This window comes from Cottoperca gobio, chromosome 6 (genome assembly GCF_900634415.1).
Source record: "Cottoperca gobio chromosome 6, fCotGob3.1, whole genome shotgun sequence".
Taxonomy (NCBI): Eukaryota; Metazoa; Chordata; class Actinopteri; order Perciformes; family Bovichtidae; genus Cottoperca; species Cottoperca gobio.
In genome coordinates, this window is record NC_041360.1 from 17,963,102 (window position 1) to 17,979,623 (window position 16,522).

At 43.7% G+C, this 16,522-nt stretch overlaps 1 protein-coding gene across 8 annotated transcripts; it reads left to right on the forward strand.

Moving 5' to 3' along the window:
* The first annotated feature begins 168 nt into the window (after positions 1–168).
* On the forward strand, positions 169–16,299 carry LOC115009748 (protein phosphatase 1 regulatory subunit 12A). 8 transcript variants are annotated; one of them, XM_029433960.1, is made up of 25 exons: positions 316–591; positions 4,458–4,588; positions 4,806–4,924; positions 6,315–6,471; positions 6,604–6,748; positions 6,841–6,915; positions 7,026–7,105; positions 8,102–8,307; positions 8,443–8,552; positions 8,632–8,829; positions 8,995–9,077; positions 9,181–9,270; positions 9,449–9,550; positions 9,638–9,739; positions 10,213–10,303; positions 10,404–10,526; positions 10,619–10,721; positions 10,832–10,935; positions 11,062–11,121; positions 12,666–12,688; positions 12,796–12,850; positions 12,934–13,038; positions 13,263–13,313; positions 13,514–13,564; positions 14,987–16,299. In XM_029433960.1, exons 1-25 carry the CDS (start codon positions 316–318, stop codon positions 15,071–15,073), a joined length of 2,727 nt encoding a protein of 908 aa, XP_029289820.1. In that variant the 3' UTR covers positions 15,074–16,299. The 8 variants fall into 8 exon arrangements, with proteins under 8 accessions (XP_029289818.1, XP_029289823.1, XP_029289819.1 ...); XM_029433962.1 differs by lacking the exon at positions 12,666–12,688 and adding an exon at positions 13,864–13,880 and having other exon boundaries at positions 12,743–12,850; XM_029433958.1 differs by lacking the exon at positions 12,666–12,688 and having other exon boundaries at positions 169–591; positions 8,635–8,829; positions 12,743–12,850.
* Positions 16,300–16,522: the final 223 nt, after the last annotated feature.

Below are 16,522 nucleotides of genomic sequence, written 5' to 3' on the forward strand. Positions count from 1 at the left end.
AAAATAACACTTGCAATATTTATTCTTTGTTTTAGACTGCTGTGAAGAAAACAAAAGACACTAGAGTGTTAATGCAGTACAGTATTATGAAGAAAATACACTGCCCTCCCACTGAGTTAGTACTTTCCGAGTAGCCCTTGAAGGTAGCATAGGACTGCCACTCAGTCAGAAGTTCGCAGTGAAGTTCACGACTCTGGTTCCAGGTTGTCTCCACCAGGGGGCACAGCCCGGGGCAGGCAGGCTCAATCCAAACCAGCCACACCGCTCCTTCTCCTCGTACCATGAGCTGAATCTGTCCGGGACAGACCAGGGAAGATGGCGGCCACTGACCATTCCCGGTCCGAAGCTGCCAAACAGCGACGGCAGGATCAGCTGCAGCGATGGCTGGGCTCAGAAACAGATCAGACGGGATCGGAGGCCCGGGAAACTTTGAGCGGTTCCGGGACGCGGCGGGCGAAAGTCCGGTTCGCCCAAGGAGCCGTGTTTATGGCCGCCTGCTCCGCCGGAGACCGGGAGGAGGTGGCAGTGCTACTCCGGCAGGGAGCTGACATCAACCACGCCAATATAGACGGACTGACAGCGCTTCATCAGGTAGGAAAGTTAACAATACTCTGTAACCGTTAACGGCCGTGTGGATTCAGCTACGTGTTTATGAGTTAACCGTTGAGTTGTTTCTAACTGTCGCTCAGACAGCGGCAACGTTTATCCGTTAATGATCCTCACAGCAAAGAAGCATTAACGTAACTCATCGTGGAGTTAACGTTAAGTTAGTTAGAGGTAAAGACTAAACAGTTCCGTTGCTTTTACGAGCCGTTACTTTATCTCAAACTGAACCCGTCACTTTATCATTTGTTTTTAAGAGTCCCAGCAGCAGCAGCACTTCTGGCCTGTGTGTTAGTTTATCAGCCTGTTGGTAGGTTGGGCCGTCCACACTGTTGTATTTAGTAAATGATAGGCTCTTTTTTTATTGCATACAATGTAGATATGTGGGCATAGCAGTGAGCAGCACACAGTAACACCTGTAGAAGAGCCTGGGGGATCATTTCTAGACATTAAAAGGCACTGGCTCACAGTCTCAGTTCAAATAGTCGGTCATTTTCATCATCTGATCAACAGGTCTTTAGTATTTCTCTCAAGGGATTAAGCAAAATGGAAGCCTGTTGACTCCATCTATGGCAGAATCATTGAGGAGATTTGAACCTTCAGTTTTTAATCTCAGTTTGAGGATTGTTGCTTTTGCATGTCCCAAATTGGCTACACTTCTTCTGAGCATGTTCTAGTCTTAATGCAGCTGAGCCTTTAAGGTCCCTCCCTCCCTCCCCTTCACTTCAGTAATAACACAGAGGAGCAGTCTGGACAACATCACTGTCACACAAGCCTTCGTTGATGCAGTATTTCCTCTGCTTTTATGATACCGCGTGTCATAAACACATTGCTTGTCTCTTCGCATTTAGCTCACAGTCACAAGGATTCAACTTTGATATCCAAGCAAGCTTGTCAACATAAAAGATGTTGTGCTTTTAATTTTCCTGCCCACTGGAGCCAAATTGTGGCTCAGCCGTGTGCTAGCAGTTACGTCATGCTTGGGGATGATTGGTGTTTTCCCCCTAATTTAAGCCAACTCTGTGTATTTGATGAAGTTGCCTTCCCATGACCGGTTCAGATGATTAAATGAGCATGCCTGGATGTTGGGTGAGAGTACCCACTTTTGGTCGATCCACATGTCACCCAGTGTGGTCCCTCCATCCCTTTCTCCCCTGTTGCTCATCGGTTGCTTGGCAATCAGAATTAAATATAGGCCCACACTCTCCAAACTTTCCATCCTCTCCATCCAAAGGCTTTCCGTCTTCTCCACTATGCTTTCACTCTCCATTGCCCCCCCCCCTCCTCCTCCTGCTCCTCCTCCTCCTCTTTCGTCTTCTCTCTATTTCTCCTTCCCCTTGCCAATTCCCAATGGTGGGGACTTTAGGGATTTCGGATGAAGAAATGGAAAACATTCCTCAAACTGCTGTTGTCAAAGGCGATTTCCACAATGAGTCACTTGATGACCCAGTGAAGGAGTCTGCTGGGAGGCTGTGTGTGCACCCTCGGAGGGCGCGAGAAGTGCCCTCTGTTCATTCATTCAGCTAGGAGCACCCACTTGTTCTGAGGGATCCCCCTCTGCCGCCAGTGAACGCTGCTTTTGACTCGCAAGGTTCTGGCTCTGCTTTGTACTAGGAGCCTCATCTAAGGCTCTTAAAACAACCACGTTTTTGTTTTTTTTCCAACCAAAGCTACTACCTGCCTAATTATCTTATATTGTGAAGGAGGCTGGAGACTTGTAGCAGCTTTGTGATTAGTTGATTTAACCCAAAAGCAAAGCCTCTTAGGTAGCTTAAGACGGCCTGATGGATGCGGTTATGTGTGACTACAGACACTTGCTACTGTGGCGTCCTGCAGAGTAACTGATGATAATGAATGCCCTGAAACGCTGTCACATTACGGGGTGCAGTCCTGTTCTGAGCAGATGTCCTCTCATCAGCTGTTAGTGATGAAATCTGACTAAAACACAGTCCTTGTTTAGGTAGTATCACAGTGGGAAATGCATAAAGGTTGGCCTCATTTTATTTTTATTTTATTTTAAAAGTATAATAGTAAGTGGTGTGCCTGCCTTTTTTCGTTTTTACACCAGTACAGATTAATCGTAGTCACTATTTTTTTTGTAATTAACACTCAATTCAGGCTGATTTATATCTGTTTTAGAGCTACTTGTTTACACTGCAAAAATCTTCTTAAGTATTTTTAGCCATGTTAGCGACATGACTCCAGGGATGGCAATGTCGGTCTGTCGGTGCAGTTTGGTCCAGACTGAAATATCTCAACAACCATTTGAGGGATAGCCTTGGCATTTTGTACATACGCCGCCATGAGGCTAAACCCTGTGGTATTGAGTGAAATATCAGTCGTGATAAAACAACTATGGGATGGATTGTCATGAAAACTGGCACAGATATTGGAGGATGAATTGAAATGACTTTGAGTTTGTCCAACACTTTTTGGTTTATGACCACATACCTGCAAAACTAATGACATCCCATCAGTCTCAGCTGTACTTTGGGTTTAGTACTAACTAGTAAATGTTAGCATGCTAATCTAAAGTAGCTCCTTAATATCGTGTCATTGGGAACATGTTGACATTTTAGCATTTAGCTCGAAGCACCACAGTCTAACATCCTCACAGCGGCGCTAACATGGCTGTAGACTCCTAGTTTTGTTTTGTTCTGTAATTGATGCCTAAATCCCTTATTTTCTATAATACGTAAAGAACTTCCTGTGTGCTCAGTGCAGGAATGATAAAATAATTCTTACAGAAATTTGTCTATAGCAAAAGTGTCTGATGTTTCCAGCTTTATTATTACATTTTTTATATACTTTCCATTAAATATATTTGGATTTCTGACTGTTTTCAGACAAAACAAGCAATATGACGACATTACTTTGGGCTCTGGGAAATTGTTATGCATTCACATTAGTTTCTGCAGTAATAAGTAATATTTTGCGTTATTTCACATTAAGACCGGAGGCTTAACATTCTCTTCATTTAGGCTGATCGTTATCTGTTTAAGAGCTAGTCGCTGCAAACAATCTCTTTTCTAGTAATGTTTGTCAACAATTGAAGAATGCAACTTTTTAATTTATTCAAAAAAAGGGAAAACTACCACTGTGGGAAGCAATTTGTTTCTATTACAAATCAACTTCCTTTGATACTAGTGCAGAAATCAAGGTTAACCCTTATTTCTAGGAAATTCTTGAAATCTGTTTGTATTTAAAAGAGGCTGAAATAATGTTACCCCACTGGCAAGTTTTGTGACTCTTTTTAAGAATTAATTTTAATAACCAGAGCTTTGAAGTATAAAAAAGGTTTACTTAAAAAAAGAGGCATACTCAGATTCTACCCTCTGATGTTCTTTCTCATATTAAAGCAATATAACATAATAATCAGGCATGAATCCCATGAGGTCCTCATGGGATTCATCCCGGGACTTGTTTTGGGTCACATTGGGATCTCTGCTCGACGTCGCTTCAGGAAAAGCAGCTAAATAGATCCGCTGTTTCACCCGCGTTACAAAGTGAATGTTTTGGCAAGTACTTGAGGGCTTTTAGCAGCCCACTTAGCAGAAAGTCATTGCAAGTAGACACAGTAGTCATTGTTTTAGCCCCAGTGCTTTAGATGAATGTAATACATTTTAGAAGTGTTTGCAGTTTTGACTTTCACAACAAACCAAAATGAAGCGAGTATAAGATATTTTCTACTTGTACTAACACTGCAGTGTGACTGCTGTGTGCCGTGTGCCGTGCGCTGTCTGGTTTCTGTTTTTGTTTTTTGTTTTATGTGCATAGTGGGGATTCTCATAATAAACGACCAACAGTAAACACTTGTATAGCGATCCATCATGTGGTTGTGTGTCCTCTGGCAGGCCTGCATTGATGAAAATGCTGAGATGGTGCAGTTTCTGGTGGAGAGCGGGAGTGATGTCAACAGAGGGGACAATGAGGGCTGGACTCCTCTGCACGCCGCCGCCTCCTGCGGTTTCATCCAGATCACTAAGTGAGTGTTGACACATCACTGCCATTTAACTTAAATACCCCAAAGTATCAGGCCTACATCACAGTTGAGTCAGTGTTCAAAATGCTATGGTTGAGAATGATACGTACAATGTTGATATCAGTGTTTATACATTTAAGAAATATAATCATAATATTCTAGTTTACCTTTTTCATTCTCAACTCGACGCCGTATGCCGCCTGTGTTTTTGTCTTCGAAGATACCTGATAGAGCACGGTGCTCACGTCGGGGCGGTGAACAGTGAAGGAGAGCTTCCTCTGGACGTGGCCACAGAAGACGCCATGGAGAGACTTCTCAAGGGTGAAATCAAAAAACAAGGTGAGGAATCGCTTTGCACCGACATTAACAACTCCACTCCAGCTTGGCTGTGCTCTGCCTTATTTTGTTAAATGTTCTATATTCTGACATTTCCAACTAACATTTGTTATATTATTCTATCAGAAATCTATCTAGTAAGTAGTTTCACTGATCGGGTAGAGGTTTTCTTTTACAGTATGTCTGTACATGAAGTATCAGATCATGATTTGCAAATGTCAGCTTGAGGGAGGCTGCCATGTCGATGATTAGGTGCAGGTTAGGTCAGAGGACTGCGTAGAAATAGGGTAGATAGAGAGGGGTGTGACATGCAACAAAGGATCCCCAAGGCCAGGATTGAACGTTGCGGTCAGATCTCATGCACTGTAGCCACTCGGGTACGAAGGCGCTGCAATGATGATAAGGTGCTTTTAGGTATAGTCCATATGGTTTGAATGAGTGTTTCTCAATAGCCTTGGCATCATTTCTTTTAATTATTTTTTTATGAGTGGAATAAATTAGGAACTCCTACAGAGCTCAGGCTACTTGGAGCGAAAAACACTTCAAAAATAATTTTCATAAATGCCCAAACCCTGCTCTGCATTTTTGTTACAAGCGGTCACGTTTTAAAGCACACGTTTCACTCAGAGAAGACAAAAATAGGCATATAAATGAGGACAGAGTCATTGTGTACCAAATGTTCTGTGACCTTCGTAGTACTGAACTGTACTGAGGCTCCAGGCTTTTATCTTCATCACTGTCAAGAACACACATTGCAGAGATCCATCATGCAACTGAAATCACGGATGACAAATGTATGAATAATGAATATGAAATTGAATATTTTGTCTGCAGTTTACAGTATGTGTTATAGATTAAACTGAAAAGTGATTTTTCAGTTTTCAAAGGTCTAAAATCAGATGTTTGTGTGTGTCTGCGTTAATAAGGTTGTAGACGATGTCCTTTTTTTCAACTTTTGAAGCTATTGATGTTTTTAAATAAAGCTTTGCTGTCTTCATATTTAATGATGTTATCACCCAAAATAAATCTTCTATTTAAATATATACGCCAACAAATATGGATTGAAACATACTATTTAATTATGTCAAAAATATTTAGTAAACTTTGGTTTTTGGATTACATTAATCCTCTTTTCCATAAACCTTGACTTTTGGACTTTACAACACTGTTAAATTGTTGGACACGCTACGCAGCCACCAAATGGAAAATAAATCTACAAATAGCATAATATACTAATAATATTAGTGTAGCCTAATCTCTATCTGCAACTGTGCAGAATTCAAATGTTGATTTAGAATTTGAATGTCAACGTTATCGATGAAGTTTCAAACTGCTCTGTGTAGCCCTTGCCTGTGTTTTTAAGTGCCACTGTTTTTTCACGTATGCATCGCAGCTATCGACGTGGACAAGGCCAGAAAGGAGGAGGAGAGGGTCATGCTCCAAGACGCCATGGCAGTGCTGGCAGGAGGTGGCACCCTCACACCTCACCCAAACACCAAGGCAACCGCTCTGCACGTCGCCGCTGCCAAAGGCTACATCGAAGTCCTGAAGTGAGACCCAGTGTACACACACACACACACACGAGAGCAATGACGGCTTGTTAGCTTTTGTCTTAATTTGGTATCACACCTCTCGCCTTCACTCATCTTCTCCCCCTCTTGTATGTTTCCTCCCTTCTTCAGGGTGCTGCTACAGTGTGAGGTGGACGTGGACGGCAGGGACATCGACGGGTGGACGCCCCTGCATGCAGGAGCTCACTGGGGGCAGGAGGAGGTGTGCTCCCTGCTGGCTGACAATATGTGTGATATGGGTGCCGTCAACATTGTGGTGAGCGCGAGACAAACAACCTTTCCTCTGATGTATAAAATGAAGCCTTTATTTGTGCCGTGACTGATGATGCACTGTGAATGTCCTTGTAGGGCCAAACACCTCTAGATGTTGCACATGAGAACCTCGCGGACACTCTGGAGGAGCTGCAGAAGAAGCAGAATGCTGTGAGTCCGCCTTCACAACTATCTCACTTAGTTAGATAAACCTGATATGATTGATGGTTTTACAGCGGCGAATGTTCTCTGTGTTTATGTGTGTTTATATTCCTCTTCAGTTACGCAGCGAGAAAGAGAAACAGACTCCTGTTATTGAGACAAGCCAGCAAATCTCCATGGTACCACTTCGCACACGCAGGTCAGTGCCAGTGTGTTGGTGTGTGGGCATGTGTTTGTGTGTGTATGTGGGCACACGCTACGCTGTTCCTCAGCTGAATCCCAGTCATCCCAGTACCAGTAGTTTGCATGCAGGTATGATGTTAACAGTCCCAGCATTCCTTTGAACCTTGTTGCTTCTGTCCACTGACATTACACTGGATAGATGTTGCAGGCAGAGACATTCTGTGTCCCAGTTCCTTACTGAATACTAAATGTTACTGTTTTCAGTATATAGTGTGTACTTATTGGAGTAATTCAAATGAGTGTATATACTCTAAAACACCTCAAATTCAGAACAGTAATCATCTCTGCCATCACAAAGAATAACAATAAAAGTAAAGTAAAAATGAAACACTGTATTAAGAAAATACAATGTCTTTTTAAAGGAGCATTTATAACTAGCTCTTTGGTATTTGCAATATGGATCTATAGAATCTAACATGCAGTGAATTGTCTGGCGTATCCATTGCAAAACTGTTTAAGGTTAAAAGACATTAATATCTGATTTTTGGCTAATCTAGCAAATTAAGCATTGAGTTTCCAAATGTTATACTGGCAGTAGTTTAGAACTTAAAGCACAATATAAGTGAATTTCTTGCATACTGAACGCCAAACTAGTACACCATGTAATTAGTCCAAAGCATATACTTTAGTATATAGTAAGTGGTTGGGACAAACATTTGTGTAGATGCTTTAGTTTGCTGAAATTTGCATTGTCACATATTGAGGAAAGATTATTAAAAGAAATAAGCAATTAAGTAAAAAGCTTTAGGTTGAAGCTCCGTGTAGCACATTGGTGATCTAGTGATAGCAGAGCTGCACATGGCATCCCAAAAAGTGACCCACTGTTCCACCCACCGATGTGTTGATTGGCGCATGCTCGCTCTAATTGGCTGCATGTGGAATGATTGCCCTCACTGATCAGCTCCCTGCATGCCACCTGTTGTTCCACCCCACCTTGGCCCCGCCCCTGCAGGACTTCTATCTCTCGTATGAGCAGTAAGGAAAAGATCTATCTTCACGAGCGGGAGAAGCACCCACCTCCTGCCCTGCAGAGCAGCCCGGCTGAGGACGAGGAGGAGGAAGGGCAGACGGGACAGAGCCAGCCTCAGAGCCAGGGGAAGGCCTCCAGCAGCTCCAGCTCGGAGGAGGAGAGCGAATCAGAGAGCGACGCAGAGTCGGGTAAGAGGAGCTGCTGGTGTCTGTATTTTAAAGGGAGGCTGTGTTGTGATTACTAATAATATTAAAGAGAGAAGTTGTATTTCAGAACTGATTCTACTAGTGATTTATTCATTTCTGACCTTTGCACGGTTTCAGAGAAAGCGAAAAACCGAGAGATCATAAACAACTTGAATAACAAACGCAATGCCACCGGCCTGCTTCCTACCTCCATGCCAACGACTACTGCTGCCAGCCAAGTGAAAAAGGTAATATATAGAGAACAACAAATGTGTGTTTTTAGCTGCATGGCAACTATTCAGGTGATGACTTCTGCTGACTCTGTAGCAGGACCCAGGCAAGCCCCCAGCCCCCGAGGCCCCGGGCTCCTGGAGAACGTCTCTGAGGAAAGCAGGCAGCTCGGTGACTCTGGGCTCAGCGGGACTGTCCGACGCCAGCCAGGATCCCAGCAGACCTGCAGAGACCGTCCTGGGCATGACCCGCTCTGCCTCCAGCCCCCGCCTCAGCTCTGAACCCGACACCAAGGTACCCACCACAGCCTGTGCTCACATGATTCAAGGATTTATACGTCCATGAAACGAGTTATTGTTGTATGAATCTAACGTGACTCCAGATAAAGGCTTCTTTTACAGCTTCCATTCATTGAGTCGCATAAAACACTGACGAACCGATCTCACCCCTGGTTCTCAGGAGCCGAAGCTCGCTCGGGTGCCGCCCATCCCGACACGGAGGCTCTTCAGTATTCCAGACACCAGCCCTGACAACTCCAACAGGTGGGCCGGTGCTCTCAAATGCTCCTTCTGCGCTTGTGAATCCCCAGATTGTGTTTTTCTGAGTCACTGTATATGTGCCCTTGTCACCCTGTCTCTTCCTCAGTTGGCTAAGTCGTAGCTCCTCTTACACCCGGCGCCTTCATAGTCAATCAGGGAATGACCTCACTAGTTCCACCCCCTCTTTGCTTCACAGGTCAGTGGTGCTGCTCACTGCCCGTCTTGTATTTGTTTGCTCTCCTGTTTGTGTGTGATTTTATTATTGCTATGTCACAGCTTATTACATTCCCCCAGCAGTGAACACTAATATTATTGTGTGTGTGTGGCTGTGAAAGATGCCTTTGTGTTTCCAACGGGCTTTGTCTTGTTTCTAGCTCATCTTATGGAAAGAGACTGGATGACCCCACCATGACCTCAGCTAGCACAGGAACAAGCTCTGCTGGACTCAGCCGCCTTAACAGCGTCTTGGGCCAGAGGTATTTCTTTTTTTATACAAATGTTCCAATAAAATGTCCTTATTTGTGTGTAAAATCTGAGAGTCACCTCTTATCTTTCTCCATAAGACTTCCTCAGGAACAGACGGAAAAGAAGGATCAGTCTGCCGTCACCACCTCCAACTCTCGGAGCACGACCACGGGCGAACAGGAGGCCAAGCAGAGGCGCAAGTGAGTCAAGGCTGTGTGTGTGTGTGTGTGTGTGTGTGTGTGTGTGTGTGTGTGTGTGTGTGAGTGAGTGTATATGTTAAAGGGGTATGTTAATGCCTCCGCGCTGGCAATAGCCGTGAGCAGAGGCATTCTGTTTGTTGGATGTCCGTCCCATTCTCATGAACGCGATATCTCAGGAACCTTTTTAATGGAATTTCTTCAAAGCGCAGACTTCCACTTGGACCAGAAGAAGAACTGATTACAATTTGTTGGTCAAAGGTCAAAATAGCTGTGACATCACAAAACATGTTTTTGTTAATACTCTAATTATGACAATTTCACAAGAATGTCTAATTGGTTAAAATGATGAAGTGATGACATTTTGGACAGACATGGAAGCAAACTGCCGCTGGACCGTTTTGTGGCGGCATACAACCACGCTGCAGGGATCGTGGATGATTGTGAATGAATCTAAAAGTGTGCGACTTGTGTAGATCATATCTGACGCCAGTGCGGGACGAGGAGGCAGAAGCACAGAGGAAGGCTCGCTCCAGACACGCTCGGCAGTCCCGCCGCTCCACTCAGGTACAAACATCATCGGCTCGCATGTTTTTACTGCATGCTCACAGAAGTACCGTCTGTCAGTCTGGTACATAAGACTGTGTTTTCTCTTTTTCACACCAAGGGGGTGACGCTAACAGATCTGCAGGAGGCAGAGAAGACGATGAAGACAGACAACAAAGGGAGAGAAAAGAAGGAGGAGGAAGAGAAGGAGAAGGAGGCAAAAGCAAAGAAGGGAGAGGAGGGGGTGAGAGCCATAGATCAGAGTTATAGGCCTGAGTTGACTGTTGTTATATAATGTCATGTGACATCACATAGCTGGGGATACTGTGTTTACAGGAAGTGAGCTGGAGGTCTCGTATTGCCAGTCTGCAGAAGTCTGACCTGCTGGGCCTCACACAGCCCGCTGGTACTCCACGCCCTCAGACGTCTGACAGGAGAGGTACACATCACCCCTTCCCTCTTCTCACAAAACAAAGAGCTTGAAAATGTGTTTTGTTTGTTAAAACATTTGATTTGCTCTCAAACGACTGCTGTCTGGCTTCGTTCCAGATGTTGAGGCCAGCACAGGGGAGAGCGAGACAGAGCGATGGGCCAGGGAGCGCAGGGAGAGGAGACAAGCTCGGGCCAGGAGGAAGGCACAGAGGACCGGAGAGGTAACTGCCACGAACATCTTTTTATCTGGAATATGAATGCGGGAATGAAAAAACAAAAAGCAGTAATGTTGTGACTTGACTTAAGTGTTTTATAAGAAGACATTGTGTTGTCTGTGTCATCTGCAGAGTGATGACAATGATCCCAGTGGAGAGGAAGAGTTCTCAGGCAGTGGGCTGGATCCACAGGTGTGTGTGTGTGTGTGTGTGCACGTTTATTTGTATTCATAATATACTGGAACCTAAGACGCCGACCATAACTACTTTGCTTGTCTTCCGGTGTTAATTTCGTTAGCGCAAACTATGACTAAATACGTCGTTAACCTTTTTTTTTTTCTCGTCTAAGACGAGACAATTACGAGACGGCACCGACGTCATAGTCTCGTCCCTAACGAGAGTCACCCTAACTGTGACTATATCAACATGCAATTTTCAAATTAGAGCTGCAAAATCAGTATCTCAGAAAATTAGAATATTACATAAGACCAATGAAAATAAATATTTTAATACAGAAATGTCGGCCTTCTGAAAAGTATGTTCATGTGTCTGCACTCAGTGCTAGGTTGGGCCTCCTTTTGCATGAATTACTGCATCAATGTGGCGTGGCATGGAGGCGATCAGCCTGTGGCACTGCTGAGGGGTTATGGAAGCCCAGGTTGCTTCGATAGTGGCCTTCAGCTTGTCTGCATTGTTGGGTCTCGTGTCTCTCGTCTTCCTCTTGACATTACCCCAGAGATTCTCTATAGGGTTCAGGTCAGGGGAGTTTGCGGGCCAATCAAGCACATTGATTCCATGGTCAGTAAACCACTTTTGGTAGTGTGAGCAGGTGCAAAGTCCTGCTGGAAAATGAAATCAGCAATTCCATTAAGCTTGTCAGAAGAAGGAAGCATGACGTGCTCTGAAGCTTCCTGGTAGAAGGCTGCGTTCACTTTGGACTTCAGATAACGCAGTGGACATGGCTCCCAAATCATTACTGACTGGAAACAATCTAAATACTAAATTTACTTTCATCTGAAAAGAGGACTTTGGACCACTGAGAGCAATAGACCGGTTGTTCTTCTCCTTAGCCCAGGTAACACGCTTCGGACGTTGCCTCTGGTTCAGGAGTGGCTTGACACGAGGAATGCGACAGTTGTAGCCCATATCCTGGATACGTCTGTGCGTGGTGGCTCTTCACTGACTCCAGCCTCAGTCCTTGTGAAGCTCCTCCAAATGTTTGGAAACCTGTGCAGGTGTTTTGAGTTCATTAGCTGATTAGAGTGTGACACCGTGACTCTACAATATTGAACTTTTTCACAATATTCTAATTTTCTGAGATACTGATTTTTGGGTTTTCATGAGCTGTAATCATGAAGATTAAAACAAATAAAGGCTTTAAATATTTCACTTTGTGTGTAATGAATCCATATAATATGAGTTTCACTTTTTTAAATTGAATTAATGAAATAAATGAACTTTTCCACGATATTCTAATTTATTGAGATGTACCTGTAACTTGATAATTAAAAAATTGTAGATAAAAAGTTTTCATTTGACTAAAACTACTATTAAATATATAGTTAAAGTTTTCTTTGACTAAGACAAGATGCCCAGACTTTTAGTCAACTAAAAACAGGATGAGGTCGACTAAATATGATTTAAAAACTAACTAGGACATTTTACACGAGACTAAATTTAAGACTAAATCAAAAATGGAAAAAGTGATTTAACAAATTGTCTTCTCTGTTTTACAGACAGACCAACACTTGAGTTCCAGGTATGAGTTCAGCCTTTGACCTGTTTGATTTGTCCTCTTTCTTTATTCTGTCAGCACCGTCTCAATGATAGCAGTGTCTCTGACCTCTGCTCTGCTCGTCTACTCAGGTCCTTTATCGACTGCACCCAGGGAGGAGGCTCTGACTCCAAGGATTTTAAGAAGGTCAGAAGACAGAACTGTCAGGAAAATGTGTTTTTCTTGTTTGAACCTAGTTATTTACTGCTCTGTGTGTTTGTGTGCGTCAGCTGTTTGAGGAGGTCTCCAGAGAAAATAGTCAGCTCCAGTCTCAGCTGCAGGACACTCAGAGGATTATCAGTCAGACCAGGATGGACCTGGAGAAGGCCACGCAGGTGACTTAAATGCACAGTGCCATGTGAATGTACTTGCAGTAATACTGACGCTATGATTGTGAAATTAAGGCTTTTTTCCAAAAACAAAATGAATACAAATGAGCAAAAGAGTCCACATGAAGATGTTGCAGGTTGTAACTTACGTCTGTTTGTACACAGGCCTTGTGGTGATCATATAGGCGTGATGTTGTGGTGACGTTAATCTGATTTGTTGCATCCAACAGAGACAGGAGCGCCTCAGTGACTGTTCAGCCATGCTGGACCTGGAGAGAAAGGTAACGCATCCCTGCTGATGGTGTTGACTTGTTGTTGTAGCTTCAACTGCCTCACTACTGCCACACCAGCTGTCTGTTGACGCTCTCTCTCCTCTCTTCTCTTCTCTTCACTTCTTCACCTGTTTTCACTCACCTTCTTCCTCTCTACATCACCTCCTCTCTGGCCCCCACTCTCCGTTACCTTTCCCTGGCGGCGTCAGGACCGGAGGATGTTGGAGCGGCGAATGGCTGAGCTGGAGGAGGAGCTAAAGGTGAGGAGACGAGTGTTATCATGGCCGCAGACACTTTGCATGCTTCTGCTTGATTAGCTTGGCTTTAGCTTGTGCAGGCAGCAGTGTTGTGGAGGAGCACTGTAGAGTTGTTTTATACTGTACAGCCTCTCTCGACCTGTTTTCAGAGGGTGTGATAATTGTTTTCTGTTATATGTGATTCAAATGTTGTTGTTTTTCACATTAATGGATGTTTCTGTTTGTCTACCAAATAACTACCTCAAACCCATCTGATCTCTGCGCTCTCATTATTTCCTCTCATAATTGTCTGATGTCTCCAGTAATACAGAATCAATAGGTAAAGTCCTTTTCTTTAAAGGAATAGTTGAGCATTTTGGGAAATATGCCTATTTGATGTCTTGCAGAGAGTTAGATACCTGGATATTCATATTTACAGACATGAGAGTGGTATTGATCTTCTCATCTAACTCTCGGCAACAAAGCAAATACAATTATTTTCCAAAATGTCAAACTTTTTCTTTAATTCTTTTTGACATGCTCTGATTCTAGAATGCAAAAATATATATATCTGGATTAAAAATGATTTCTGTGATGTCAATTCTAGTTCTCTAGGATTCAAACATGACTTGTTTGCATTACACTAAAGCAAAAACGGCAAAACATCACTGCCCTTAGGCCCCGATCACACCAAGATGCTTCAAATGCGTCGCCAGCAAAACCAGTGGTTTCCAATGGTACGGCGCGCCCCTCTCTTGCACCATGCGCTGGGTTTTTTTAGACGACAAAGAGTTAAAAATATTCTCAACTTTTCAGCGTAAAGCTGCTTTCACATGATAAAAATAGTTTTGTGTTCGCTCATCGTGAGGTTGGCCACAGAGCCTGAGCAGCTAGCCGGTTTTGTTTCTATGGTTACCTCCCCTGTGTCTCAACCAATCAAATCGAGCGAGAGGCGGGCTTTACTACTTTACGAAAGGTTGATATTAACATTATTTAATAACGATGAACTATATACTTCAAGGTCACTTTTATTATCCCTCCTCATCCAATAGCACAGCAAACCCCCCCCCCCACCTCCCTGTTGATCTGGCTTGGTTGCGTAAGCAGCCCCGCTCCACAGGCGCTCGACGCTGTTTTGCCAGATACACTTTGCCAAGGCGTTTTTAAAGCTGCCGCGCCTGTAGCGACGCGTCTGTGTGTCATCGGGGCCTTTTATGGTTTACAAAAACCTGTGTGTGCTGTCTTCAACTCAACTTTAATTAACATGAATTAGGTGTCCTGCTACTTTTTGAAATGGTGTGATGACAGCTTTGTTAGAAACATTTATTGCCTTGATTTGAATAATTCATCAAACTGTCTGTTGTGAAAACTGCCTATAATGTATAATCCAATATCTCATAATAACGTGAAAGCAAGCCGTACATTTATCAAACTGTTTCCCACCAGGTTCTGGTCGACCTGAGAGCCGACAACCAGCGTCTCAAAGATGAAAATGGAGCACTGATCCGTGTCATCAGCAAACTCTCCAAATAGACTGAGAGGGAGAGACACGAAGAGCAGGGAACCCCCCCACCCCCCCTCCCCTCCATCCATCCCTCCCTCCCTGCTTCCACACATTCCTCCCAGTGCCAAAGAGTGAGAGAGAGAGAGAGAGGGGGAGAGAAGCAGCCGAATGTCCTGCGTACATGAACACCACAGCTTGACTTGGATTGTGATGCCTCTCTGTGAACAGCTGGAGTGGCTTTTGTGTGCCTTACTGCCCGTTTGTCACAGGAAGACCTATGGCATGAAGGCCTGTGGCTATTTCAGAGGCTCCCACAGCAGCAACATGAGACTCGACAACAGCCAGAAAGCCAGCGGCTGCTGCAACACACGAAGCATCTACTACGACTGTGCATCAGGGGAACATTAACGTGCACACACATTCCTATGCGTGCATCACATACTTCCTCCATGCACATTCCACGAGCGCACAAGGCAGCTTGGTCCTTAAAGCTCCCACTTAGTATTTATTTTTTTGTGAACACACTCACGTCACACATTCACGAATTTACCCCACTCACAGTTCAAATCTAACGTGTTGTCAAGCAGTAAAGGTTTTGGTGTAGTTCTTTAAAAAAAGAAAAACGAAAAAAAAACAACAAAAAACCTGGCTCTTTCTTTACATTCAGCACCATCGTGATGACACGGGGAAGTCCACAAAGCTCTGTTGGGTTGTTTTGTTTCCACATGCAAGTGTTTGAACCCACCTACCTCTCCACCTATGCACTTCCCCTCCATACATTTTTATTTTTGTGACCACAGACACACTCCATGCTCTTAAAAATGACCAGGTCAGTCGACCACAGCACTTTACACCCTGCAAAGCGATAAAAGATGTGCGGTGCTTTGCCCGTCCTCCAGACAGACAAACTTATGTCAGAGCAGCACCCTCTCACTTAGTAAGTGGAGGGAGAAGTTACCGATAGCTGAAGGTCAAAGGTCATTGCACAATTATATAGAAATTGCTGTTCTGTCAAAGCCTATTATGCTATGGATGGTTTTAATTATTACCATTGATAAAGATATTATTTTCATAGTTTTTCATTGTCAATTCCTCTCTGGCAAGGGAGCATGGTTATGTATATTGTAAGTGTATAAATATTAGTCTTGAATAATACCCCCTTTGAAGTAAAATTCCATGTAGCCTTTCTTCACATGTTGGTTTTCTAATATATTGAATGGATGTCTGCACCCTAATAAAAAAAAGTGTGTTTGTAGCAACTGCCTGGTTCTTATGTACACTGGGAGAATTCTTAGTAACGTGTTGTGATCCATGGATTTCTCCATTTTTAGATTTTGTTGTCACCTGCTTGTTTGCTGTTTTTCTTTTGCTGCTTCACCCACATTGTCTCAGCGCTGCGTACAGTTCTGTTTTCTGGTAACCAGATGTTCTTCATCACTGGGGAGACAAAAAAAGAGGACCATAACAGCTGCAACACA